Source organism: Acinonyx jubatus, chromosome B1 (assembly GCF_027475565.1).
Source record: "Acinonyx jubatus isolate Ajub_Pintada_27869175 chromosome B1, VMU_Ajub_asm_v1.0, whole genome shotgun sequence".
Classification (NCBI taxonomy): Eukaryota; Metazoa; Chordata; class Mammalia; order Carnivora; family Felidae; genus Acinonyx; species Acinonyx jubatus.
Genome location: NC_069382.1, coordinates 201,054,043 through 201,075,299, shown reverse-complemented (window position 1 = coordinate 201,075,299; position 21,257 = coordinate 201,054,043). Strand labels below are relative to the sequence as shown.

Here is a 21,257-nt window from a genome sequence, read left to right as displayed (position 1 = left end):
ATTTGACCCAGCATAGCGCAGGGCCAAAGATTCTGCTGGACACCTGGCCAACCAGGAGCCCTTCAACACAGCTTAGTGCAGGGCATAGGAGTCCCGTGAACATCTGTGTTCCCGTGGAGGAGCCAGGTCAGGCGCTGTCTATGAAGGCAGAGGTTCCTTCCTCTGTTGGAGGCTGGCTCCCATGTGTCACTCAGTCATGGCCAAGGCCTGGCTGTTGGAGCCCTTTCAAGCGCAGTCCTGTTGGGTTGCTGTGTGGACTTGCTGGTGAGCACATGGCCAGTAGTCCTCGGCCTGGGACCGACTTCAACCTGGTGTCCCGGTGCCATGCCATTTCGGGAGCCTTTATCTTTTGGGGAGTTGTCTTCAGAGGAAGCAAAGGGTACCAGCCATAAACTAAGAGACAGAGCAGAAGTTGGAAGAGCCATCCACGGGAATGAAACTCGTTGATACATCTCTGACCAATTTTGACAGAAAGCTTGAATTTATGAAAACAGCTTTTTAAAAAATTTTTTTAATGTTCGTTTATTTTGAAAGACAGAGACAGAGACAGAGAGTGGGCCAGGGAGCCAGGGCAGAGAGAGAGGGAGACGCAGGATCCGAAGCAGGCTCCAGGCTCCGAGCTGTCAGCATGGAGCCAGATGTGGGGCTTGAACTCACGAACCGTGAGATCATGACCTGAGCCAAAGTCGGACGCTTCACCGACTGAGCCACCCAGGCGCCCCAGAAAGCGGCTTTTAATACAAGCAGGGAAAGGAATTGATGTCTCTTTCAGAAGGAGTCTAAGCTAGAGGTTTCACTTCTCATGTGTGAAGAAGAAAATCAAGTTGAGAAATCTGCTTTGTCACTTGGTGTCACAAGGGGGACACAGTTTAAAGGCCTTGCCAGAGACCCAGGCCTCCCCGGACACAGCACGAGATGAGGAAAGGGACTGGGAGCGAGCTGTGGAGACCCAGGCCCTGAGCTTGGGGGAGGAGTCCTGGCTAAGCTCCTCCTGGAGGAGAGGATGAGGTCTTAGAAGAACGGGCCCGGCAGCGAGGGCAGAGGCAGGCCCCGTGCCGGGAGCTGGACAGCTTCCTTGGCAACACACGGGCCTTTCCTGGAAGTCTGCCTTCCAGGGAAAGTTCTCAGAGGGGTGAGACCTGCACACCCCCAACCAGGAGGGCGTAGAGGGGGAGCCGGGGCTGGGTGAGGGCCACCTCTGGGATGTATATGACTTTTAAATAAAGAATTTCACATAATCATTTCAAAATAATTTAAGATAAACGGTCCCGGGGTAGCCCAGGACTGTGGTCACCACCACGCCTCATGCGTCCCCACCTCCTCCAGATGGGGGACAGGGGCCTCCGTGGCTCTGAGAAAGTGTGGGGAGCTGACACTGAGCACGACCTGTCTGTCCCGTCAGCCCTTTCACACCCATTGACTCCTGTAGAACACAGGCCACTGCTGAGGTCAGCACCATCCTGATAGGAAAGGAAAGGAAAGGAAAGCAGGTGTTTCTGCACGAACCATTTCTTGCCCGAGACCTCCCAGCTGGATCGTGGTAAAACTTGGGTTTGGACCCAGACGTTACAGTTCCAAACTCTGGCCACAAGAGTAGGAGCATCTCAGCTGCAGGCCTGGGGCCCTCCCTGCCTCTGGGCCAGGGGTTGTGGGCTCAGGGCAGCAGGCAGACATGGGAGTGAGGGGCTGGAGGGTGGCTCTGCCCTGACAAGGAAGCACTGTGGGATTGGAGGAGACACGTGGGATTTATGCCAGCTGCTCTAGGTGCAGGGGTGGGTGGGCGGAGTAAGGCAGAACAGGGGACAGGTGGGAATGGGTGCATCTCAGAGACTGTAGGGTGCCTGTAGGGTGTCCTCTTAGCTCCAGGGATGTGCGGTGGGAGCTGAGAGGACGTGCGGGTCCCTGAGAGCCGGGGCCGCCTGTGGCTGCAGCCGAGGAGGAGGAGGACAGCCCAGCGCTGGGGCCCCTAGGCAGAGCTGGAGGCAGCACGCTCGGGGGACCTGGGCACGAACTGGTGGGAGCCGTGAGGAAGCTGGCTTTTTGGGGTGAGGCGAACTCGAGACGGACGTGGGACGAGGGAGGCTTGCCTCCAGGATGGATGGTGTCTGAGCTGATTCGAGGGCGGCTGGTCTCGGGAGCCGGTGGGGAGGCTGGTGGAGTCCAGATCACTCCAGCCTGAGAGGACAGTGGAAAGTTTGTGTGATCCCAGGGCTGGGGGTCTCCTCTGCTCAGCTGATCTGACCCTGCTCACCGTACCCCGGGTCCTGGGGCGGGGGCCGGCACCTCACCTTGGGGGTGTGATCCAGAGCTGTTCACCCCGTGAGTCCCCAGTTCCTTCATCTGTAAAACGCAAACAACTCTGGATGGGGTGGGCGGGAGGCAGGAGATGGCAGAGGTGGGAGGGGATTGGCAGGGGCAGGACACAGATGGAGACCCGAGGAAGGAGACACGGAGGGAGGGTCCCGGCCCTTCCTTGCTGAAGCCGGAGCAACAGCTCTGGGAGGAGAGCACCCCGGGTGCTGCCTTTGTCTCACACGGCTGGTGTCTCACTCCACCAGCCTCCCCACCGGCTCCCGGGGGCCTCCTCTGCCTTCTTGGTTATGGCTCGCGGGTCACGGGCCACAGCACCAGACCTCTCCTGCTTCCTCCACTGTTGCTTGGCACCAGCAGGTCAGAGTCCTTGGACCCGTGGGGAAGCTTTGAGCTCCAGGGAGCAGCGATGGGACCTCTCGCTTCAGGGAACTCTTCTGGGCTGTGTTGACGGGCATGCAAGTAGTGTGTATATTGTGATGTATTTATAGAGTCACAGGAAGCTGCAGCAAGTACAGGGAGTTCCCTTCAGAAAGGCATCCTTCATTCATTTTGCCACAGCGTCACATCTCACATTACTGCAGAACGTCATTAATGCAAGGAAACCAACACTGGCTCATTGGGCGCGGCCAGCTGTTTATCGAGTACACTCAGGTAGCCAACGACACGATCCAGCTGTGGACTGTTCCATCAGCACAGAGATCTCCCTCAGGCCACCCACTCCTGCCCCTGTGATCCCTGCCAGTGGCAGTCGCCAATGCGTTCTCCACCTCGGAAGCTTTGCCCTTTGGAGAGTGTCCCCTGAGCGGGGTCCTGTAGCTGGGACCTTGAGGTTGGCTGTCCTTTTCACTCAACACTTGCCCCTGAAATCTATCCAAGTTGTATGTGTTGTATGCTTCAGCAACGTGCAGTGGCTTCTTTATCACTGAGGAGGGTGCCCTTGTGTGGATGGGCCACAGTTTGTTCATCCGGTCACCTTTCAAGTTTCCGGTCTTTGCCATTACCAATAGGCCCACAGTGAACATCTGCACACAGTGTTTTGTGTGATATCATTTTCATTCTCTGGGCTAAAGGTTCATGAGTGTGATTGCTGGGCCGTAGGGTTCGCGTTTAGCTTTTGAAGAGCCTATCAAACTGTCTGACCAGGGGGGCTGTGCCGTGTACTTTCCCACCAGCAGTATACGAGAGAGCTGCATTTTCCCCAACATTTGGCATTTTCCCTTATTTTACCCAGCTGACAGGTGGGTGGTGATATCTCATTCAGGTTTTCGTCTGCATTTTCCTAATGGCTTGTGATGTTGAACACTTTCGTGTGTGTGCTTAATTGCCATCTGTATATTGTCTTTGGTGAAAAGTCTGTCTTTTGAAGATTTTCTATTTGGCCAGTTTGCAGTTTTCCTGTTGACTTTTGAGAGTTCTTTATATATTCTATTTAAAATTTTTTTTTCAACGTTTATATATTTTTGGGACAGAGAGAGACAGAGCATGACCGGGGAGGGGCAGAGAGAGAGGGAGACACAGAATCGGAAACAGGCTCCAGGCTCTGAGCCATCAGCCCAGAGCCCGACTCGGGGCTCGAACTCCCGGACCGCGAGATCGTGACCTGGCTGAAGTCGGACGCTTAACCGACTGCACCACCCAGGCGCCCCAAGAGTTCTTTATATATTCTTGATACAAGTCCTCTTTTCAGATATGTGGTTTGCAAACAATGTTTTCCTAGTCTGTAGCTTGTCTTTTCATCCTCCTAACAGGATCTTTACCAGAGCGACACTTTTTAACTTTGGTAAATTCCAGTTTATCAAGTGTTTTCTGTTGTAGGTTGGGCTTTTAGTACCATGTTTAGAAGCCACCAGTCTCCAGGTCCTGAAGATTTTCTCCTGCACTTCCCTTTGAAAGCATTACAGTTTCACATTTTACTTTGAATCTGTACTGTGATCAGTTTGAGTTCACGTTTGTATAAGGAATGAAGTTTAGGTCAAGGCATTTTTGTTTATTTGCTTTGATGTTGTTTCTTTGCCAATGGATGTCCAATGGCTCTGGCGCCATTTGTTGAAAAGCTTATCCTTCTCATGAAGTGCATTATTCACCTTTGTCAAAATTCAGTGAGTCACACTGGCAGAGGCCTGCTTCTGGGTCCTCCCTTCTCTTCCGCTCATCTGTATCTTTTCCTCCACCACCAGCACATGGTCTCGAGATGCAGCATACTGATTCCTCCCATTTTGTTCCCTTTCAAAACTGTTTTAGCTCTCCTAGTTCCTTTGCATTTCGGTATAGACTTTAGAATAATCTTGTCTATATCTATAAAATAAATACTGCTGGAGTTTCTTTAGGAAATGTGTGAAGCCAGTATATCGATCTGGGGAGACCTGACATCTTTACGGTGTTGTGTCTTCCAACCCACGAGCATGGTGTCTCTCCTTCACTTAGATGTTTGATTTCTTTCATCGGTGCTGTGTAAATTTCAGCAGGTAAGTCTTGTACATGTTTTTTAGATTTGTACCTAAGTGTTTTAATGATTATAAATTTTTAAAGATTGTGATTTTGGTTTCCATGTGTTCATTGCTAGTAGATAGAAATAAGGTTGATGTTTGTATGTTTATCTTGTTTCCTGAAACCTTGCTGAACTCATGTACTCTAAAGAGGATTTTTTCCCCCAGTCTGTATGACTCCCTGACCCCCTTCCTTGCCTTACTGCACTGGCTGGAACTTCAAGCACTATGTTGAATAAGAGTGGTGAGTTCAGAAGACTTCTGTGCCTTGTTCCTGATCTTAGAGAAAAAGTATCAGTCTCTCATCATTCTGTATAACGGTACCTGGGGGTTTATAGAGGGTTTTCATCAAGGTCGGGAATTCCCCTCTATTCTGATGTGTTCTAAGTTTTTATCCTAAATGACTGCTGAATTTAGAATTGCAAGAAATGCTTTTTCTGCATCAACTGATGTGCATTTGTGATTTTTCCTTTTTAGCCTGTTGATAGAGTGGATTAATATTGATTGATTTTCAAGTATGAAAACTTTCTCACATCTGGAATAAGCCCCATGTGGTCATGGTACCTGATTGTTTTTATACAGTGTTGAGTTCTATTTGATAACGTTCTGGTGGGGATTTTGGCATCTCTATTAACAAAGGATATTCATCTGAGGTCTCCTTTTCTATACTATCTGACAAGTTGAGTTTCAGGGTGATACCAGCTTCATCAAACAAATTAGGAATTTCTCCCTTGTTTTCCTTCCATTTCCTGGAAAATATTATGTAAAACTAATGGTAATTCTTCCTCAAATGTTTAGAAGAATTCTCCAGTGAAACAACCTAAGCCTGGAGATATCTTTTTGTTTGTTTGAGCTTAAAAATTATTTATTGAATTTCTTTGTTATAGGGGTATTCACAATACCTATTTCAAATGGAGAACATGTAGTAGTTTGTGCTTTTTTGAGAACTTGGTCCATGTCACCTAAGGTGTAAAATTTGTGTAGGCGGAATATTTCCTCCTCATTCTTTTGATGTTTGCAGAGTCTGAGCCGATACCCCTGGTTCAACCCTGATATCGATCATTTGTTTCTTCTCTTTTTCTGTATCAATTTTGCTAGAGGTTTGTCCACTTTATTGCCTGCTGTTTCATTGATTCTCTCTGTTTCTTTTTTCAATTTTATTGATTTCTGCTTATTTTTATTGTTTCCTTCTGCTGGTCTTGGGTTTATTTTGCTCTTCTTTTTCCTATTACTTTAGGTGCAACTTTAGAGGATTGATTTAAGACTTTTCCTCTTTTTGAAAGTAAGCATTTAATGCTGTAACTATCCCTCATAACACCGCTTTAACTGTGTCCCACAAATTTTAAAAACATATTTTATTATAATTTAATTCATCAATTTTAATTTCCCTGGAGACTTGCTTTATTTTAATGTTTATTCAGTTTTGAGAGAGAGACAGACAGAGTGTGAGCAGGGGAGGGACAGAGAGAGAGAGGGAGACACAGAATCGGAAGCAGGCTCCAGGTGTTGAGCTGTTAGTACAGAGCCCGATGCGGGGCTTGAATTCATGAACTGTGAGATCGTGGCCTGAGCCTAAGTTGGATGTTTAATCGACTGAGCCACCCAGGAGCCCCTGGGGACTTGCTTTTTGACCCATGTATCATACATAAGTGTGTTGTTCAGTTCCCAAGTTCTTGGAGATCATTTTGTAATCTTTCTATTATTTCTTAGCATGATTCCATTGTAGATGGAGAACATACTCTGTATGATTTCAATTATTTTAAATTTGTTGAGATTTGTTTTATGACCCAAGATATGTCCCATATTGTTACATGTTCTGTGGGCACTTGAAAACAGTATGAACTTTGCTGTTGTTGAGTGCAGTGTTCTATAAATACCTATGTCAATAAGCTAAACTTGTACTTTCCACTAATCTACTTTCTGTCTCTATGGATCTGCCGATGTGGACAGATGTTTCACACCAATGGAACCATACAGTATGTGACCTTTTGCGTCTGGCCCCTTCCACTCGGCATGTTTCCAAGGTGCATCATGCTGTGTGTGTATAGCAGGTGTCAGTACTTGGTTCCTTTGCGCGGCTGAATAATTTTCCGTTGTAGGGATGGGCCACATTTTGTTTACCCATCAGCTGATACTTGGATTGTTTCCACCTTCTGGCTACCGTGGAATTGCTGGATCATGTAATTCTATGTTTGAATCTTTGAGGAACCTCCACAGTTTTCCACAAAACAGCGCACCATTTTACATATCCGCCAGCAAAGTAGGAGAGTCCTGCTTTCCACTCTGTCACTAACACTTGTTGTTTTCTGGCTTGGGATTATTTTGTTATTTGCCCTTTGGGGATTATGGATGTCCTAGTGGGTGTGAAGTGACATTCTATTATGGCTTTGATTTGCATTTCCCCAGTGACTAAGGTATGGGAGGTAGAATGTATCCATCACCCTCTTAGGGTTTGTGACTAGGACTGACCTGAGCCAGAGTAGCAGAAGAAAAGCATATATGTTTGATTTAATTAAAATTTACATGTCCATGGGAGTCCTCACAGGAAAATAAAGATCCAAAGAAGTGATGAGGCCTAGGTGTTTATAAAGCAGGTAAACAAAGAGAAGCGACTGTGGGAACGTAGCTAAAAGGTATGCGGAGGGTGAAGGCAGAGGAAAGCTTTTAACAAGGTCTATCCACACAGAATCCCCTCACCTTGACTCCTCGTCTCTGGTGACAAGAACGCTTCTTTCCGTTTGGTGCGGGGGGGGGGGGGGTGGGGGGTGGGGGTGGGGGGGGCTGCCTTCCACCTGGAGTCCCTGCTCCTGCTTTCAGGAGGAAATGTTTGGGGGAAGGTCAGAGCCTTGTTGGGGGGTCAGAGTCTTGTTTGGGGGAGGTTAGAGCCTTGTTAGGGGGTCAGAGCCTTGTTTGGGGGAGGTTAGAGCCTTATTGGGGGGTGTGAGAGCCTTGTTTGAGGGGGTCAGAGCCTTGTTTGGGGGAGGTCAGAGCCTTGTTGGGGGGTCACAGCCTTATTGGGGGGTCACAGCCTTGTTTAGGGGGTCACAGCCTTGTTGGGGGGTCATAGCCTTGTTGGGTGGGTCAGAGCCTTGTTTTGGGGAGGTCACAGCCTTGTTTGGGGGGTCAGAGCCTTATTGGGGGGGGTCACAGCCTTTCTTGCACCTGCTGTTTTTCAAGTGCCTTTGGTGCAAATGACCAATATGCGGAAGTGACATCTTTTGGAGCAGCTGTCCTGAGCAGCTTCACTGATGACGTTGAGCATCTTGCCATGTACTTACCAGCCACCTGTGAATCTTTGGAGAAACATCTGTCCAAGTGCTTTGTCCACTTCTTAATGAGGTTGTCTGTCCTTTTGTCACTGAGTTGTAGGAGTTCCTTATCTATCTGTGTCAGATGTATGATCTGCAAACATTTCCTCCCCTCTGTAGCTTGCCTTCTCTTGATAATGTCCTTTGATGCACAAAAGTTTTTAATTTTAGTGAAGTACAATCTTTCTATTTTTTTTTCACTTTGTTACTAGTGCTTTTGGTGTCACAGCTAAGAATCCAACACCGAACTGAGGCCTAGATTTCTTGAGTGCAGTCTTGCCCTGGCATCTCTGTCCTCAGCTGTCACTGGCGCTGCTGCACCTTCCATCTCCACGCGCTCTGCCCGCCTGGTGGCCTCCATAATGACGTCCAGGACCTGTCCATTCTTTCCCGGTTGGCTCTGCTTAACAGGGCCACCCCTGTGCTTCTCCAATTCCTTAGCCAGCTCTAAAATTTAGGAGTGGGCCCACTCACTGTGCCGTCCACCCTCAGGTGAGCGGTCAGGGTCAGCCCTCATGGGCCCCAGGAGCAGCCTCCAGACTGGTTAAGTGGGGCTCTACAGCCACAGGCGTCTGGAGCAGGTTCTAGAAAAGGAGAGGGCATGTGGATGGGCATGGCCCCTTGGCCTTGGAGACTCCTTTTTCACGGAGACAAGCGTAACCCCGGACGGACACCGAGGGAAGTACTGGGTCTGGTGTCCACAGACACGTGCACATTGCAAGGCAGTGCCACGCGGCTTTGATCCCCCGTGAGGAAGAGGGCTCCACGCACGAACACGCCAACCGTAAATGTGGGAGTGTCCACAGCTCCACCGGGGAGAGGGTCCTCGCAGGCTGTCTCGTCAACCTGCTCGAAAGGGGCTATGTAACTACTACTCCGCCTGTGAACTGAAGTGAGCGAAAGAAACCCGTCAAGGTGCATTAGCGGTTTAGCATGGAAATAAAATCAGAATTCAAAGAGCGACCATGTGAAACGTGGAAAATCTAGAAGGAGTCATTACCCTTAGAAAGCAAAAGGGGCTCTCGGCTAGCGACAGTGACACAGCCACTTTTATTGTAGTAAAAAGCCAGTAAATCCCAATGAGCTGAAGGAACCGGAGTATCATCCCCACTAAATGTGTCGGACGGGATCACAGCACGCAGCAGGCGCGATCACAGGTTTGGCCACGTTACCCATCTCTCCTTGGGCATTGACACTGACCTTCAGAGAGGACTTCCGCCTCCGCATAAGGTGTAGACGGTTGCAGCGACCGTTGCTCCAACCCTGCCACTGAGATTTCGCCAGATTTGGCACAACGGTGTCACATCAATGTCCTTTGTTTGTTTGTTCTGAACTTCGCCAAAGAGCTAAGGATGTGACGATAAAGTAGATTCCGGAGAGGAACGTGGCTGTTGTGGGAGAGAAGAGACCCGCGGCTGCTTCTCACTTCCGCAGGGTGGCGGTGAGACCGCCGCGGTCAGGAGCAGGACGGCGCCGGCAGAACTTGGAGCTCACAGGTGAGGACGGCACGTGGCTGGTGCGGGCATTAGCGCGCGGGGAGCCCGCTCACCCAGGTGGGGCCTGCACCCCTCGGGCTCCCCCTCAGGGCCTGCGGAGCCGAGGCCGGAGAGCACCCTCCCGGACAAGGGCTGTGCCGAGCGCTTGCAAAGTTGGGGGCAGCACAAAGGGCGCAGAGGGACATCCTGATGGGAAGAGCTGGGGGCGGGACAGGTGTGCCGCCTGGCAGGGAGAGAGATCCCACGGCCCAGAAAGCTGGCGTCCAGCTGGAAAGCCCAGAGACCCGCACGGTCTCACCGGAGCTCAGACCCCAGGGCCTGCCGCCAGAGCCTGTCCCTTTGACTGCTCTCATTAAAAAGCGAAGTACAGCCGACGCCCACGTGGCATTAGGTGCAGGTGCATGACGGTGACCCACCACCCGCCTCGGTCCCGCCGTGCTCACAGGCGTGGCCACCAGCCGTCACCACACCACGCCATCACAGCACCGCCGACCGTATCCTCTACGCGGCACCCTTCATCCCCTCCGCCGGTTCCTTCCATACCCAGGAGCCTCCACCTCCCACCCTCCCCCGTTTTGCCTGCCTCCCCTCCCCCCTCAATTTTTTATTATAATACGATACAAATCCCATGAAACTTACCGTCTTAACCATTGTTAACTACATGGTTCAGTAGCAGTTAATACATTCCTAGTGTTCCCTCCTCCACGTCCAGAGCTCTTTTCCACCTGTAAAACGGACACTCTGTCCCCGTCGAACGCTGACTCCAACCCCCTCTCCCAGCCCCTGGTACTCGGCATTCTGCTTTCTGTCCCTACGATCTGACTTCCCCAGCGGCCTCATACCAGTGGAGTCGTACGTGGTTCGTCTTTTTGCGACTGGCTCATTCCATGGAGCATTGCGTCCTCCAGGCTCATCCGTGTTGCAGCAGGTGTCAGGACGTTTCTCATTTTGAGGCTGAATGCCATGCCGTTTCTCGTAACACGTTCCCCTGTCCAGGCGCGCTTGGGTTGCTTCTGCCTCTTAGCTGTCGTGAATGACGCCGCAGTGAACAGCGGGCGCAGACGTCTCCTCCAGACCCTGCTCGGAATTCTTTCAGGCAAATGCCTGTAGTGGAACTGCTGGAACATGCGACAAACATCTTTCTTTAATTCTCCGAGTAACCCCAACACCGTTTTCCACACGGCCGCACCATTTATAGCCCCGCCAACCGTGTGCAGGGTTCCAGCCCCCCACCCATCCACAATGGCTATTTCCGGGTAGCAGCCACTCCACCAGGTGTGAGGTGGGACCTCATTGTGGTTTTCCTCATTGCGTTTCCCTGACGTTTGTCGCTGTTAAGCATCTTTTCGTGGCCTGTTGGCCATTTGCATAACTTCTGCGAGGAAGGTCTGTTCAAGTTCTTTACCCATTTTTGAGTCAACTTCCTTGTTGTTGGGTTTTAGGGGTTCTCTACATATTCCGCATCTTCACCCCTTATGAGAAATGTGATCTGCAAATATTTTCTCCCATTCTGTGGGGTGCCTTTTTACTCTGTTGACAGTGTCTTTTGATGCACATAAAGCTTTTCGTGAAATGTAATTTGTTTTGTTTTGTTTTGTTTTTGCCTGTGCCTTTGCTATTCTACCCAAGAAATCATTGTCGGGGCGCCTGGGTGGCTCGGTCGGTTAAGCCAACTTCGGCTCAGGTCACGATCTCGCGGTCCGTGAGTTCGAGCCCCACATCGGGCTCGGTGCTGACCGCTCAGAGCCAGGAGCCCACTTCGGATTCTGTGTCTCGCTCGCTCTCTATCCCTCTCCTGCTCATGCTCTGTCTCTCTCAGAAATAAACATTAAAAAAAATTTTTTTTAAATAACAATCATTGCCAAATGTTGGGAAGCCTTAGTCCTATGTTTTCCGCTAAGAGTTTTGTGTTATTAGGTCTTACATTTAGGTCTCTGATCCGTATTGAGTTAATCTTTTCGTATGAGGTAAGGCTCCAATGTCATTCTTCTGCTTGTGAATGTGCAGTTTCCCCGGAACCTTAGAATGAGTTAGGAAATGTTCCCTCATTTTCAATGTTTTGAGAGTTTGAAAATAGTTGGTATCAGTTCTTTCTTCATTTGATTTTTTAAAATATTTTATTGTGTTTCTTTACGACTTTATTTATTATTTACAGCACATAAGCAGGGGAGAGGCAGAGAGAGACGGAGAGAGAATTCCAAGCAGGCTCCGTGCTGTCAGCTTGGAGCCTGACATGGCCTTGATCCCATGAACCATGAGATTGTGACCTGAGCTGAAATCAACAGTTGGAAGCTTAACTGACTGAACCACCCAGGTGCTCCTTATGATTTTATTTTCAAAGAATCTCGACACCCAATGTGGGACTAAAATTCACAACCCCAAGATCAAGAGTCCCGTGTTCTACTGAGTGAGCCACCCAGGCACCCCAGTGTTAGCTCTTTAGATGTTTGGTAGAATTCACCAGTGAAGCCATCAGTTCTAGGGCTTTTGTCAAGAGACTTTTTACTATTCATTCAACTTACTTACTAATTATGTCAATCAGATTTTCTGTCTCTTCATGATTTATTCTTGGTGGGTTTTGTATTTCTAAGAATCTGTCCATTTCATTTAGGTTATCCAGTTTCTTAGTGTACAATTATTCATAGTACTGTCTTATAATCCTTTTTATTTCTGCCACATGTGTTTGAATGTTTCCACTTTCATTTCTGATATTAGTAACTTGTCTTTTTTGATTAGTCCATCCAGCTGCAGTTTGTCAGTTAGGTTGGTCTTTCCAAAGAACCAAATTTTGTCTTATTGATTTTCTCTATTGTTTTTCTATCCTCTATTTCGTTTTTCTCTGCTTCTCATCCTTACTATTTCCTTTCTTCTGCTAGCTTCGTGCTTAGTCTGTTCTTTCTCGAATTCCTTAAGTTGTGAAGTTAGGTCATTGACTTGAGATCACTCATTTTTTTAATGTGCTTAGAATTATGAATTTTCCCTAAGCACCACTGTCAATGAATTCATTAGTTTGGGTAAGTTGTGTTTTCTTTTCCATTCATCTTTGATTATTTTCTAATTTTCTTCATAATTTATTCTTTGATTCACTGGTTGTTTAAAAATGTGCTGTTTGGACAACAAATTGAGCCTCTAGTGTTTAAAGTAGGTCCAAAGTTGTTGACCATATTTATAGTCTCTACAAACTTATAGCTTATAAACGTAAAATGAAGAATTCATCCATAAGCATTCCTTTTATTCCAGAAATACCTGCGAGAACCAGAATAGCTTCAAGACTTAAACCAGTTGAGTTTTGAGACGAGAGAACATGGAAGAAATCATAAATCCCCTGCAAGTTGCGCAGATGGTGATGGGCATATCTGGTCCTCATCAGTAAATGTAAACATTTTAAGTCGGTACAGTAAAAGGAGATATTAAATATCAAAACTAATCATAAATATGTGAAATGTTTTTAGCTTTCTTTGTACAATTTCTAAAATCTGAGTTTGTATTTAAGTTATATATATATAATACATATGTATATGTAAAGATATATAAAAAATAAAAGTGGATTGTTTAATTTCCATAATTTTGTGAAGTTTCTAGTTTTCCTTCCATTACTGATTTCAATCTTCATCTGTTGTGGTCGGAAAGATACCTGGTATTATATCTATCTTCTAAAATCCACTAAGACTTGGGGCACCTGGGTGGATCCGTCAGTTAAGCATTCGACTTTGGCTCAGGTCGTGATCTCATGGTTTGTGGGTTTAAGCCCCTTGTCGGGCTCTGTGCTGACGGCTCTGAGCCTGGAGCCTGCTTTGGATTCTGTGTCTCCCTCTCTGCCCCTCCCCAGCTCACACTCTCTTTTTCTCTCTCAAAAATAAATATTTAAAAATTAAAAAAAAAAAAAAAGAACTTGGGAGCCTTGAATAGCAGTTCAGAGTTTTCTGATACACCTCCATTACCCTGCTTTTTGCCAGCTATTATGACCAGTGCATTTTGGAGGCCACGCGTCACAACTGAGACTTAAAGATCCTTTTATGGAGAGTTCTCTAGTTGAGTAGAAATCCTTCTATAAAAGTTGGCTGGGATTTGAAGCTATACTACAAAGCTACAGTAGTTAAAATAGCGTAGTCGTGGCATAAAAATAGGCGCATCGACCAACGGAACAGAATAGAGACCAGAAATAAACCTCACGTATATAGTCAACTAATATTTGATAAGGAGCCAAGAACATACAGTAAGGGAAGGGCAGTCTACTCAGAACATGGGAAAACTGGATGTGCACAGGCAGCAGCATGAAATTGGGCCTCCTCCTGACACCACTCACAAATACTAACTCAAAATGCCTCAGACTTAAACATAAGACCTGATACTCTAAAATTCCTAAAAGGAAACAGGGAAGAAGTCGCTCAACATTGGTTCGGCAACGATTTTGTTTTATGACACCAAAAGCACAAACAACAAAAGGAAAAAAAATCAACAGGTGGGACAACACCAAACCGAAAAGCTTCTGCACAGCAAAAAAGCCATCAACGAAATGAAAAGACAATGTGCAGAATGGAAGACAATTTTTGTAAACCATACATTTGCGGTTAATATCCAAAATATGTAAAGAAATCATAAACTCAACAACAACAAAAAACCCCAAACCATCCAACTTAAAAATGGACAGAGGAGGGCACCGGGGTGGCGAAGTCACTTGGGCGTCTGACTCTTGGTTTCGACTCAGGTCATGATCTCACAGTTTTGTGGGTTCGAGCCCCACATCGAGCCCCGCGCTGACAGCACAGAGCCTGCTTGGGATTCTCTCTCTCCCTCCCTCTTTGCTCTTCCCCCACTCGCACTGACTCTATGTCTCTCGAAATAAATAAACTTAAAAAAAAAAATGGACAGAGAAACTAAATGGACTATAACTGAATTTTCCAAAGAAGACTTCCAAACAACTGACAGGCACATCACCAGAGAAACGCAAATCAAAAGCATGATATTTCCTCATACCTGTCAGAATGGCCATCATCAAAAAGACAAGAGATAACAAGCGATGGTGGGGACGTGCACTGTTGGTGGGACTGTAAACTGGTTCAGCCACCATTGAGAACAGTATGAGGTGGCTCCAAAAATGAAAAACAGAGCTATTACATCATTCAGCAATCCAACTTATGGGTATACATCCAAAGAAATGAAAACAGGATACCCAAGAGAAACACACACGCCCTTGTGGAGGGACAGTTGAGTCACAATAGTCAGGATATGAAATAACCTAAGTGTCCGTCAATGGATGATGAGAAGATGTTGTGTGTGTGTGTGTGCGCACGCACACACACACACACACACACACAGTGGACTACTATTTGGCCATGAGAGAAGAGGAAACTCTGCCATTGTCAACAATGGATGGACCTTGAGGACATTATGCTAAATGAAATAAGTCAAACACGTCATGATTCGTGTCTTTTATGTGCGGAAACTAAAAAAGCTGAAATCATGAAAGCAGAGAGTAAAATGGTTACCAGGGGTTGCAGGGCGGGGGAATGGGAGAGAGATTGTTTAAAGGTACATACTTGGGGCTTGGAAGTAAGTCAGTCCCAGAGACCTACTGCACAGTGCTGTGATTATAGACAACAAAAATGTATCATGAGCATTAAACCTGCTAGGTGATTGGACCTGAATCGCTCCCAACACTAGAAGAAATGATAGTTATGTGACCCATAGAGGTGTTCCTAATTCTAAAATGGCAATCATATTACAATATAAGTGTGTCAAATCAATACATTGTACACCTTAAACTTACACACAATGTTGTTTGTCAAGTATCTCTACAAAAAAACGTCGGGGGGTTCTGTTACTCTAGGAAAGACTTACTGTCTCTCTGAATGTTTAAAAGGCATTTCCTGTTGGGAAAAAGCACAAAGATAATGGGGACTTATTTCACTGACAACTTAGAATGCAATGCATTAACCTTAAAACCAAAACCACCAGCTACTTTACTAGCAAAACTGGGTTTATTCAGGAATAGCAGAAATCTACAACCCAGGACAAGTGATCCAAGGAAAAACCATAGACAAGTGAGAATAAGGTACGGGAGACTCTTTTCTAGTTTTTTTTTTTAATTTTTAAATGTCTATTTATTTTGAGAAAGAAAGTGTGAGCAGGGAAGGGGCAGAGAGAGAGAGAGAGGGAGACACAGAATCAGAAGCAGGCTCCAGGCTCTGAGCTGTAGCACAGAGTCTCATGCGGGGCTCGAGCCCACTAGCCCCAAGATCATGACCTGAGCCAAAGTGGGACACTGAACCGACTGAGCTACCCAGATGCCCCCAGGAGGCTCTCTTATAGAGAAAAGGAGGGCTGTTGTAAACAGAAAGTCCACTGGAGGAAACTGGGACCTGGAAGTGTAATGGCTTTTCATTGGCTGATCCACGGCAGTCTCTCACTGGCTGGGCTGTGGCTGGCTCTCATTGCCTGGGTTGTTGCTGGGGGAGGAAGAAACCTTCCTTCCTCCCACTGGGTTAGTAAAGCGGTAGCTGCCGTGGAATCCACCTGCAAGGTGCGTCCCTTCCTGTTGGGGCTGCAACTGACCGGAGTGGTAGGGCTGAGAGCTCCCCCTGCTGGCCACCCGACTCCATTCTAAACCACGTTTCCTTTCAACTTTAACAGTATTTTATTTTTAAACTTCTGAAACTTGAGAACAAGACAACCTAGTTAAATAATACAGTTTTCCAAAGCTGCGCATGCTCATTTCAAGCTCAATTTTTTTTGCCCTGAAATACAGAAACAACTTCCTAAAACTCCTAGACGGGGGCACTACTACTCTGATGATCTGTGATTAGGTCTGTGATCAATCACAGTTGGTAACATCCCTGTTTCTCCTTGGTAAGGGTTTTTAAAAATTCTAGAATAGTGCATTCTTCTAGTCTTACACCAATTTCACTCCAAATGTCTCCTAGAGGCATATGCCATGCACAGGAATCTATCTTCCTCCTTCTCACTTTCACAAGCTTCCAAAATCGGCATCAGACACACTCACCGTGCTACATCGATTCACAACGGTGGGAAGGCTTGATTAGTATTGAGCTGACAGCCCCTTCTGATGATCCTGATGAACTCACTCACGCGGATGGCCTCAGGTACAAGGAACTTGGTGTGAGCCTGGACAGGAAGCTGCTTCTCCCCGCGGCTCCCACTCCCACAGTATCGGCCTCCCCTGTGTCGAACCTTAGGTGTTTTTTTCAACGCTAAGCTTAAGTTTCAAAAAAATCGTTTCAGGAATAAGTGTGCAACACGAGAAACGGTTTAATTGGGAAGTCTTCTAATTAATGAAAACTAATCTCATTTCTATTTAAAAAGGGGAATGAAAGGACTAGTTATTTTGAAAGGATAGAATGTGGAATGGTTGAAAGGGAACTGGAGTACCTTGCTAGGTGCCAGGGCCGTGTGACATTGGTGAGGACACAAAGGCACACAGGCCTTTGTTCGACTTTGGGGGCTTCTTTCCTGAAAATCAGTTAACAAAAATTTCCTTTCCTTTTCCGATAGGAAACGTCAGGACTCCGGCAGCTGCCACTCTGCGGAAATGCAGCCCAATGGAAAGTAGTTGCCTGACATGCATGGTGGCCTGCAGACCTCTCGGCTACTACCGTAAGGGGTCACGACGGCGAGGGTCACCGTCCCATGCAGAGGGTCACTGTTTCGGGGGCCAGCCCCCGCGGGAGCCCAGTCGCTCCCACGGCTGCGCCACTCGACGAGCCTCAGCCTCCCGACCCCAGGGAGCGCCCCGGACCGCCAGCGCCCAGAGGCTGGGATCGGCGGGAGCATCCCCGGCCGCGAGTTCAAGGAGGAACCCGCCCAGACAGGCTTCCCGCTGATTGGCCGAACGCGAGGAGGGCCAGAGGTGATTGGTCCGGCCGGACGCCTCTCCGCGCGCACGCCGCGGTCGCGCCTCCTTCCGCCGCCACAGTCTGGTGGGCGGACGCGATTGGAGCAGGCGCGTCGGCCCGCCCGGGCGCGCCCCGCCCCCGCCGGAGAGCGCGACGTCACTACCCGGCGTGCCGCGCGCGGCGCTTCCCCCACCCGCTAATGTTTTGGCCGATTCAAGATGGCGGTGCAGGAGTCAGCTGCTCAGCTTTCCATGACCCTGAAGGTGCAGGAGTACCCGACCCTCAAGGTGGGGTCTGCGGGCCGGGGTAGCGGCAGCGCTTGGCCGGGGCCCGCGGGCCGCAGGGGTTCCTTGGAGAGGGAGGTGGGGCAGGGTGGGGGCCGGGGCGCGGCCTGGGGCACCGGGCGGGGTCTGGGGGTCTGCGCGTCCGGGCTTCCGAGGTCTCGGGGTCTGCGGAGCTGGTCTTCCGGGCTCCCCGGGGCCTGGGGGTCTGCAGGGCCGGCCTCCCCGGGGCCTGGGGGTGGTCTGCGGGGCTGGGCTCCCCCGGGTGTGGGGGTCTGCAGGGCCGGCCTCCCCCGGGTCTGGGGACCCGCGAGACCGGCCTCCCGGGCTCCCTAGGGCCGGTGGGGTCTGAGGTCCTGCAGGCCCGGCGGGTGTGGCTGCCCATGCCCCTGCCCCTGCCCGGCCTTAGAGGACTTCGTGGCAGGGCGTGGAGCGCGTCTGTCTGGCGCCCCGCTTCGCCCTCTGGAGTCCGATTGTGGCCCCTTCATCCTAAAGAAAAAAACACACACACAAAAAAACCCACAAAAAAACCGTGAACTGCCCCAGTGACATTTCCGGCGGTAGGCAGGCTGGTGACTTTGAGGGCCGGGGTGGAGGCCGGCGTTTCCAGGGTCTGGGGTCGCGGGCGCAAGAGTGCCCGATGTGGCTCGCGGTGGGTGTCCAGCTGTCCTCCCGGAAGCTTAACGTCAGAGGGTGTTGATATGTTGGCTTCCAGTCACTAATTAGGAGCCTACAGGGAGAGACCTGACGACCTAATGGGAACCCATCTTGTGGGGCGTCACCAAACCTGAAATACAGCCCTTGCCACTCGGTTGCCGGTTGTGTGACCTTGGATGGCCACTTAGCCAAGTCGCCTTCCTTGAGGCTGAAGCCCGCGTCTCTCATAGGAGGGGCTGCACTGGCTCCTTACCTAGTTCGCAGAGGAGTTGATGAGAACAAAGCATCAGGAAACAAGTTCCTTAGGAGACGAAGGCCGCAACATTCCCAGGAGAACTGTGGCTAGGCATTTGTGATTCCAAATTCCTTTCCCGAGAGGCCGGGTAGCTTTTTCCTCCTCGTGGCAGAGCCCAGCGTCCCCCTCCACCTCAGTGGTGACAGGTGGCGGCGATGGGTGCGGTGAGCGCTGAGCCCCGGGAGGGGGGCGGGGGGCTGGGGTTTGAATACTGCCCCGCCTTGCTCGTCACTTACTGAGAGACCACTCTGAGATCGTTGACTCCTGTCAGACCGAGGCGTGATCGCAGCAGCGTCACCTTGGGTGAATTGAGGGACCCGGTAATGCTTGGAGTGGTGCTGGCACTCTTTGGAAGGTACATGGGATAGCTGTCGCAGTTCGTCAGAGAGTCACTGTCCTCACCAGAAAGCAGAAGTGAGGCTTTGTTGCTTTTCTTTAACTGGCTGTGGAGCGGTGGTGTTTCTCGGCGCCTTGTCTGATCCAGGAGGACATGAGAGCGCTGTTGACATGAACCAGCTGCCTGTTCGCCAGGCGCTTTCGAGATTAGGTGCTGGGTGGTGGTAACTCCAACTCCTTGAAGGCCCTGTGGCTCACATCGTGCCACCTGAGGCCCCGACCAGGCATCATTTGGGTTGATGTTTATCTCCCTCCACCTTCTCCCTCCACCAAAAAAAAAAGGCTTTATTTGGGGAGCTGTGGATTGCTGGCCTGTTGTCTCACTCGGTCCACCACCAGGCCTGTCGTGGGGCTGACAGAATTGTGGCAGAGTTCATCATTTGTGGTGCTGGCTGGTGAGTGTGGGCAACAGGCAGGAAGGGATTTCCCTTTCGAGTTCTTTCTGTTGTTTCACAGCCCTGAATGTGATTTGATTTCTAGAATTATTAAGTAGTCTTTGATTAAAAATAGTCCTGCAGGTATTCATACAGGTGAAGAAATATTGTAGTGTCACTTTGAGTGAGCTCACCAGATTGAAAAGAGTTTTACTTCTGCTTTAGAAGGATTTTTTTCGGGTGCGCTTGTGGGGCTCGGTCAATTAAGCCTCTGAATCTTGAGTTAGGCTCGGGCATGACCTCATGGTTTGTGAGTTTGAGCCCCCATGGGGCTCTGTGCTGGCAGCACAGAACCTGCTTGGGATTCCCTCTCTCCCTGTCTCTGCCCCACCCATGTTTTTTCTTTCTCTCAAAATAAATAAACTTAAAAAAAAAAGGATTTTTCAAATGTTTTTGAGAGCACGCACACGCATGCAAAAGAGAGCATGTGGGCAAGCGAGAGGGGGAGGGGCAGAGAGAGAGAGAGAGAGAGAGAGAGAGAGAGAGAGAATCCCAAGCAGGATTCTGCGCTGACAGCACAGAGTCCCACACCTGGCTCGGTCTCACCAGCCACGAGATCACGACCTGAGTTGAAATCCGGAGTCGGACATGTAACCGACTGAGCCACCCGGGCACCCAGCTTTTAGAAAGCTTTAAACATTTTTTTTTAACGTTTATTTATTATTGAGAAACCGAGAGAGACAGAGCATGAGCGGGGGAGGGACAGAGAGAGGAGGAGACACAGAATCCGAAGCGGGCTCCGGGCTCCAAGCTGCAGCACAGAGCCTAATGCGGGACTCGAACCCACAAACCGCGAGATCGTGACCTGAGCTGAAGTTGGATGCTTAACCGACTGAGCCGCCCAGGCGCCCCTAGAAAGCTTTTAGATGAATTTTTGCGATCAGAGAAGCTATTTCCACCATATCCTCTCACAGATTTAGATCACCTATGACAAATTTTCTGTTGACACATGTGTCCCTGTTGAGAGTTAACATTTTTTTCTAGAAGTTTTCGGGAGTGATTCCTAGTGCACGATGAGGAAGTTTCACCGGGAAGCTAGGGACCCTTGCCTTAGGAACGCACGCTAATACAGAATTCTACAGAATTCCACAGAACGTTGGGAGGCCTGACGCTTAGGAGCTGTGCCGGTCACAGATGCAGGTGCCATGGGCGGGAGGGACACCAAATCCACATCAGGGCGAGGGGAGTGAGGGCTGAGGGGTTGGTGTCCTGAGAGGCCAGTGCTCGCTTCTCCGGTTCAAGGGTGCGTTGTGCAGCAGGGTGGTGGGAGCAGGGCCGAGCCCCCATTGCTGTCCCGACGGCCATTCCTCCTCACACGTGATGGGACAGGGGTCTTCGCGATTCAGAACATCGGCCAATCGGGGCAGGTTCCTCACAGCCTCGGGGCCGGGAGGGGGCTCGTGGGCCCTGGTGGGCACCGCTCTCATCCGCTGGCGAAGCGGGACGAGAATGGCATGGCCGTGAGGCGCTGTTGCCCACACGTGCCACCCGGGCACCCGCTCCTTCGGGAGCCTTCCAGTGTGCGGCGGGCGACGTGGCCAGCACAGGCGCGTTCGGGCTGGGCGACTGCATGGCGGGGGCCCGGCAGCGCCTCTAGCTTCTGCCCACCAGATGCCAGCGGCATGCCCGCAGGATGCCTCCAGATACTGCCAGACGTCCCCGGGGGGGGGCAGAAGCGTCCCGGTGAGAGCCACCGGCCGGGAGTTTGCTCTGCGGAACCTGTTTTTATGTTCTGACC

General features: G+C 49.6%; 1 protein-coding gene and 1 long non-coding RNA gene across 4 annotated transcripts in view; one reads left to right on the top strand and one right to left on the bottom strand.

Moving 5' to 3' along the window:
• Positions 1 to 7,779: 7,779 nt before the first annotated feature.
• On the bottom strand, positions 7,780 to 19,325 carry LOC106978867 (uncharacterized). Of its 2 annotated transcripts, XR_008296468.1 has the most exons (5): positions 18,926 to 19,324; positions 16,993 to 18,647; positions 16,607 to 16,819; positions 10,243 to 10,328; positions 7,780 to 9,495 (listed from the first exon to the last, which is right to left on the bottom strand). It is a non-coding gene; the product is annotated as an uncharacterized LOC106978867 (long non-coding RNA). The 2 variants fall into 2 exon arrangements; XR_008296467.1 differs by having other exon boundaries at positions 16,607 to 18,647; positions 18,926 to 19,325.
• MAEA (macrophage erythroblast attacher, E3 ubiquitin ligase) overlaps positions 17,606 to 21,257 on the top strand; it is a 37,262-nt gene continuing 33,610 nt past the window's right edge. For both annotated transcript variants that reach the window (XM_027064235.2, XM_027064176.2), the window contains exon 1: positions 17,606 to 17,743. In XM_027064235.2, coding sequence (XP_026920036.1) covers positions 17,675 to 17,743 — 69 coding nt within the window. In that variant the 5' untranslated portion in view covers positions 17,606 to 17,674. The remainder of the gene's footprint in view (positions 17,744 to 21,257) is intronic.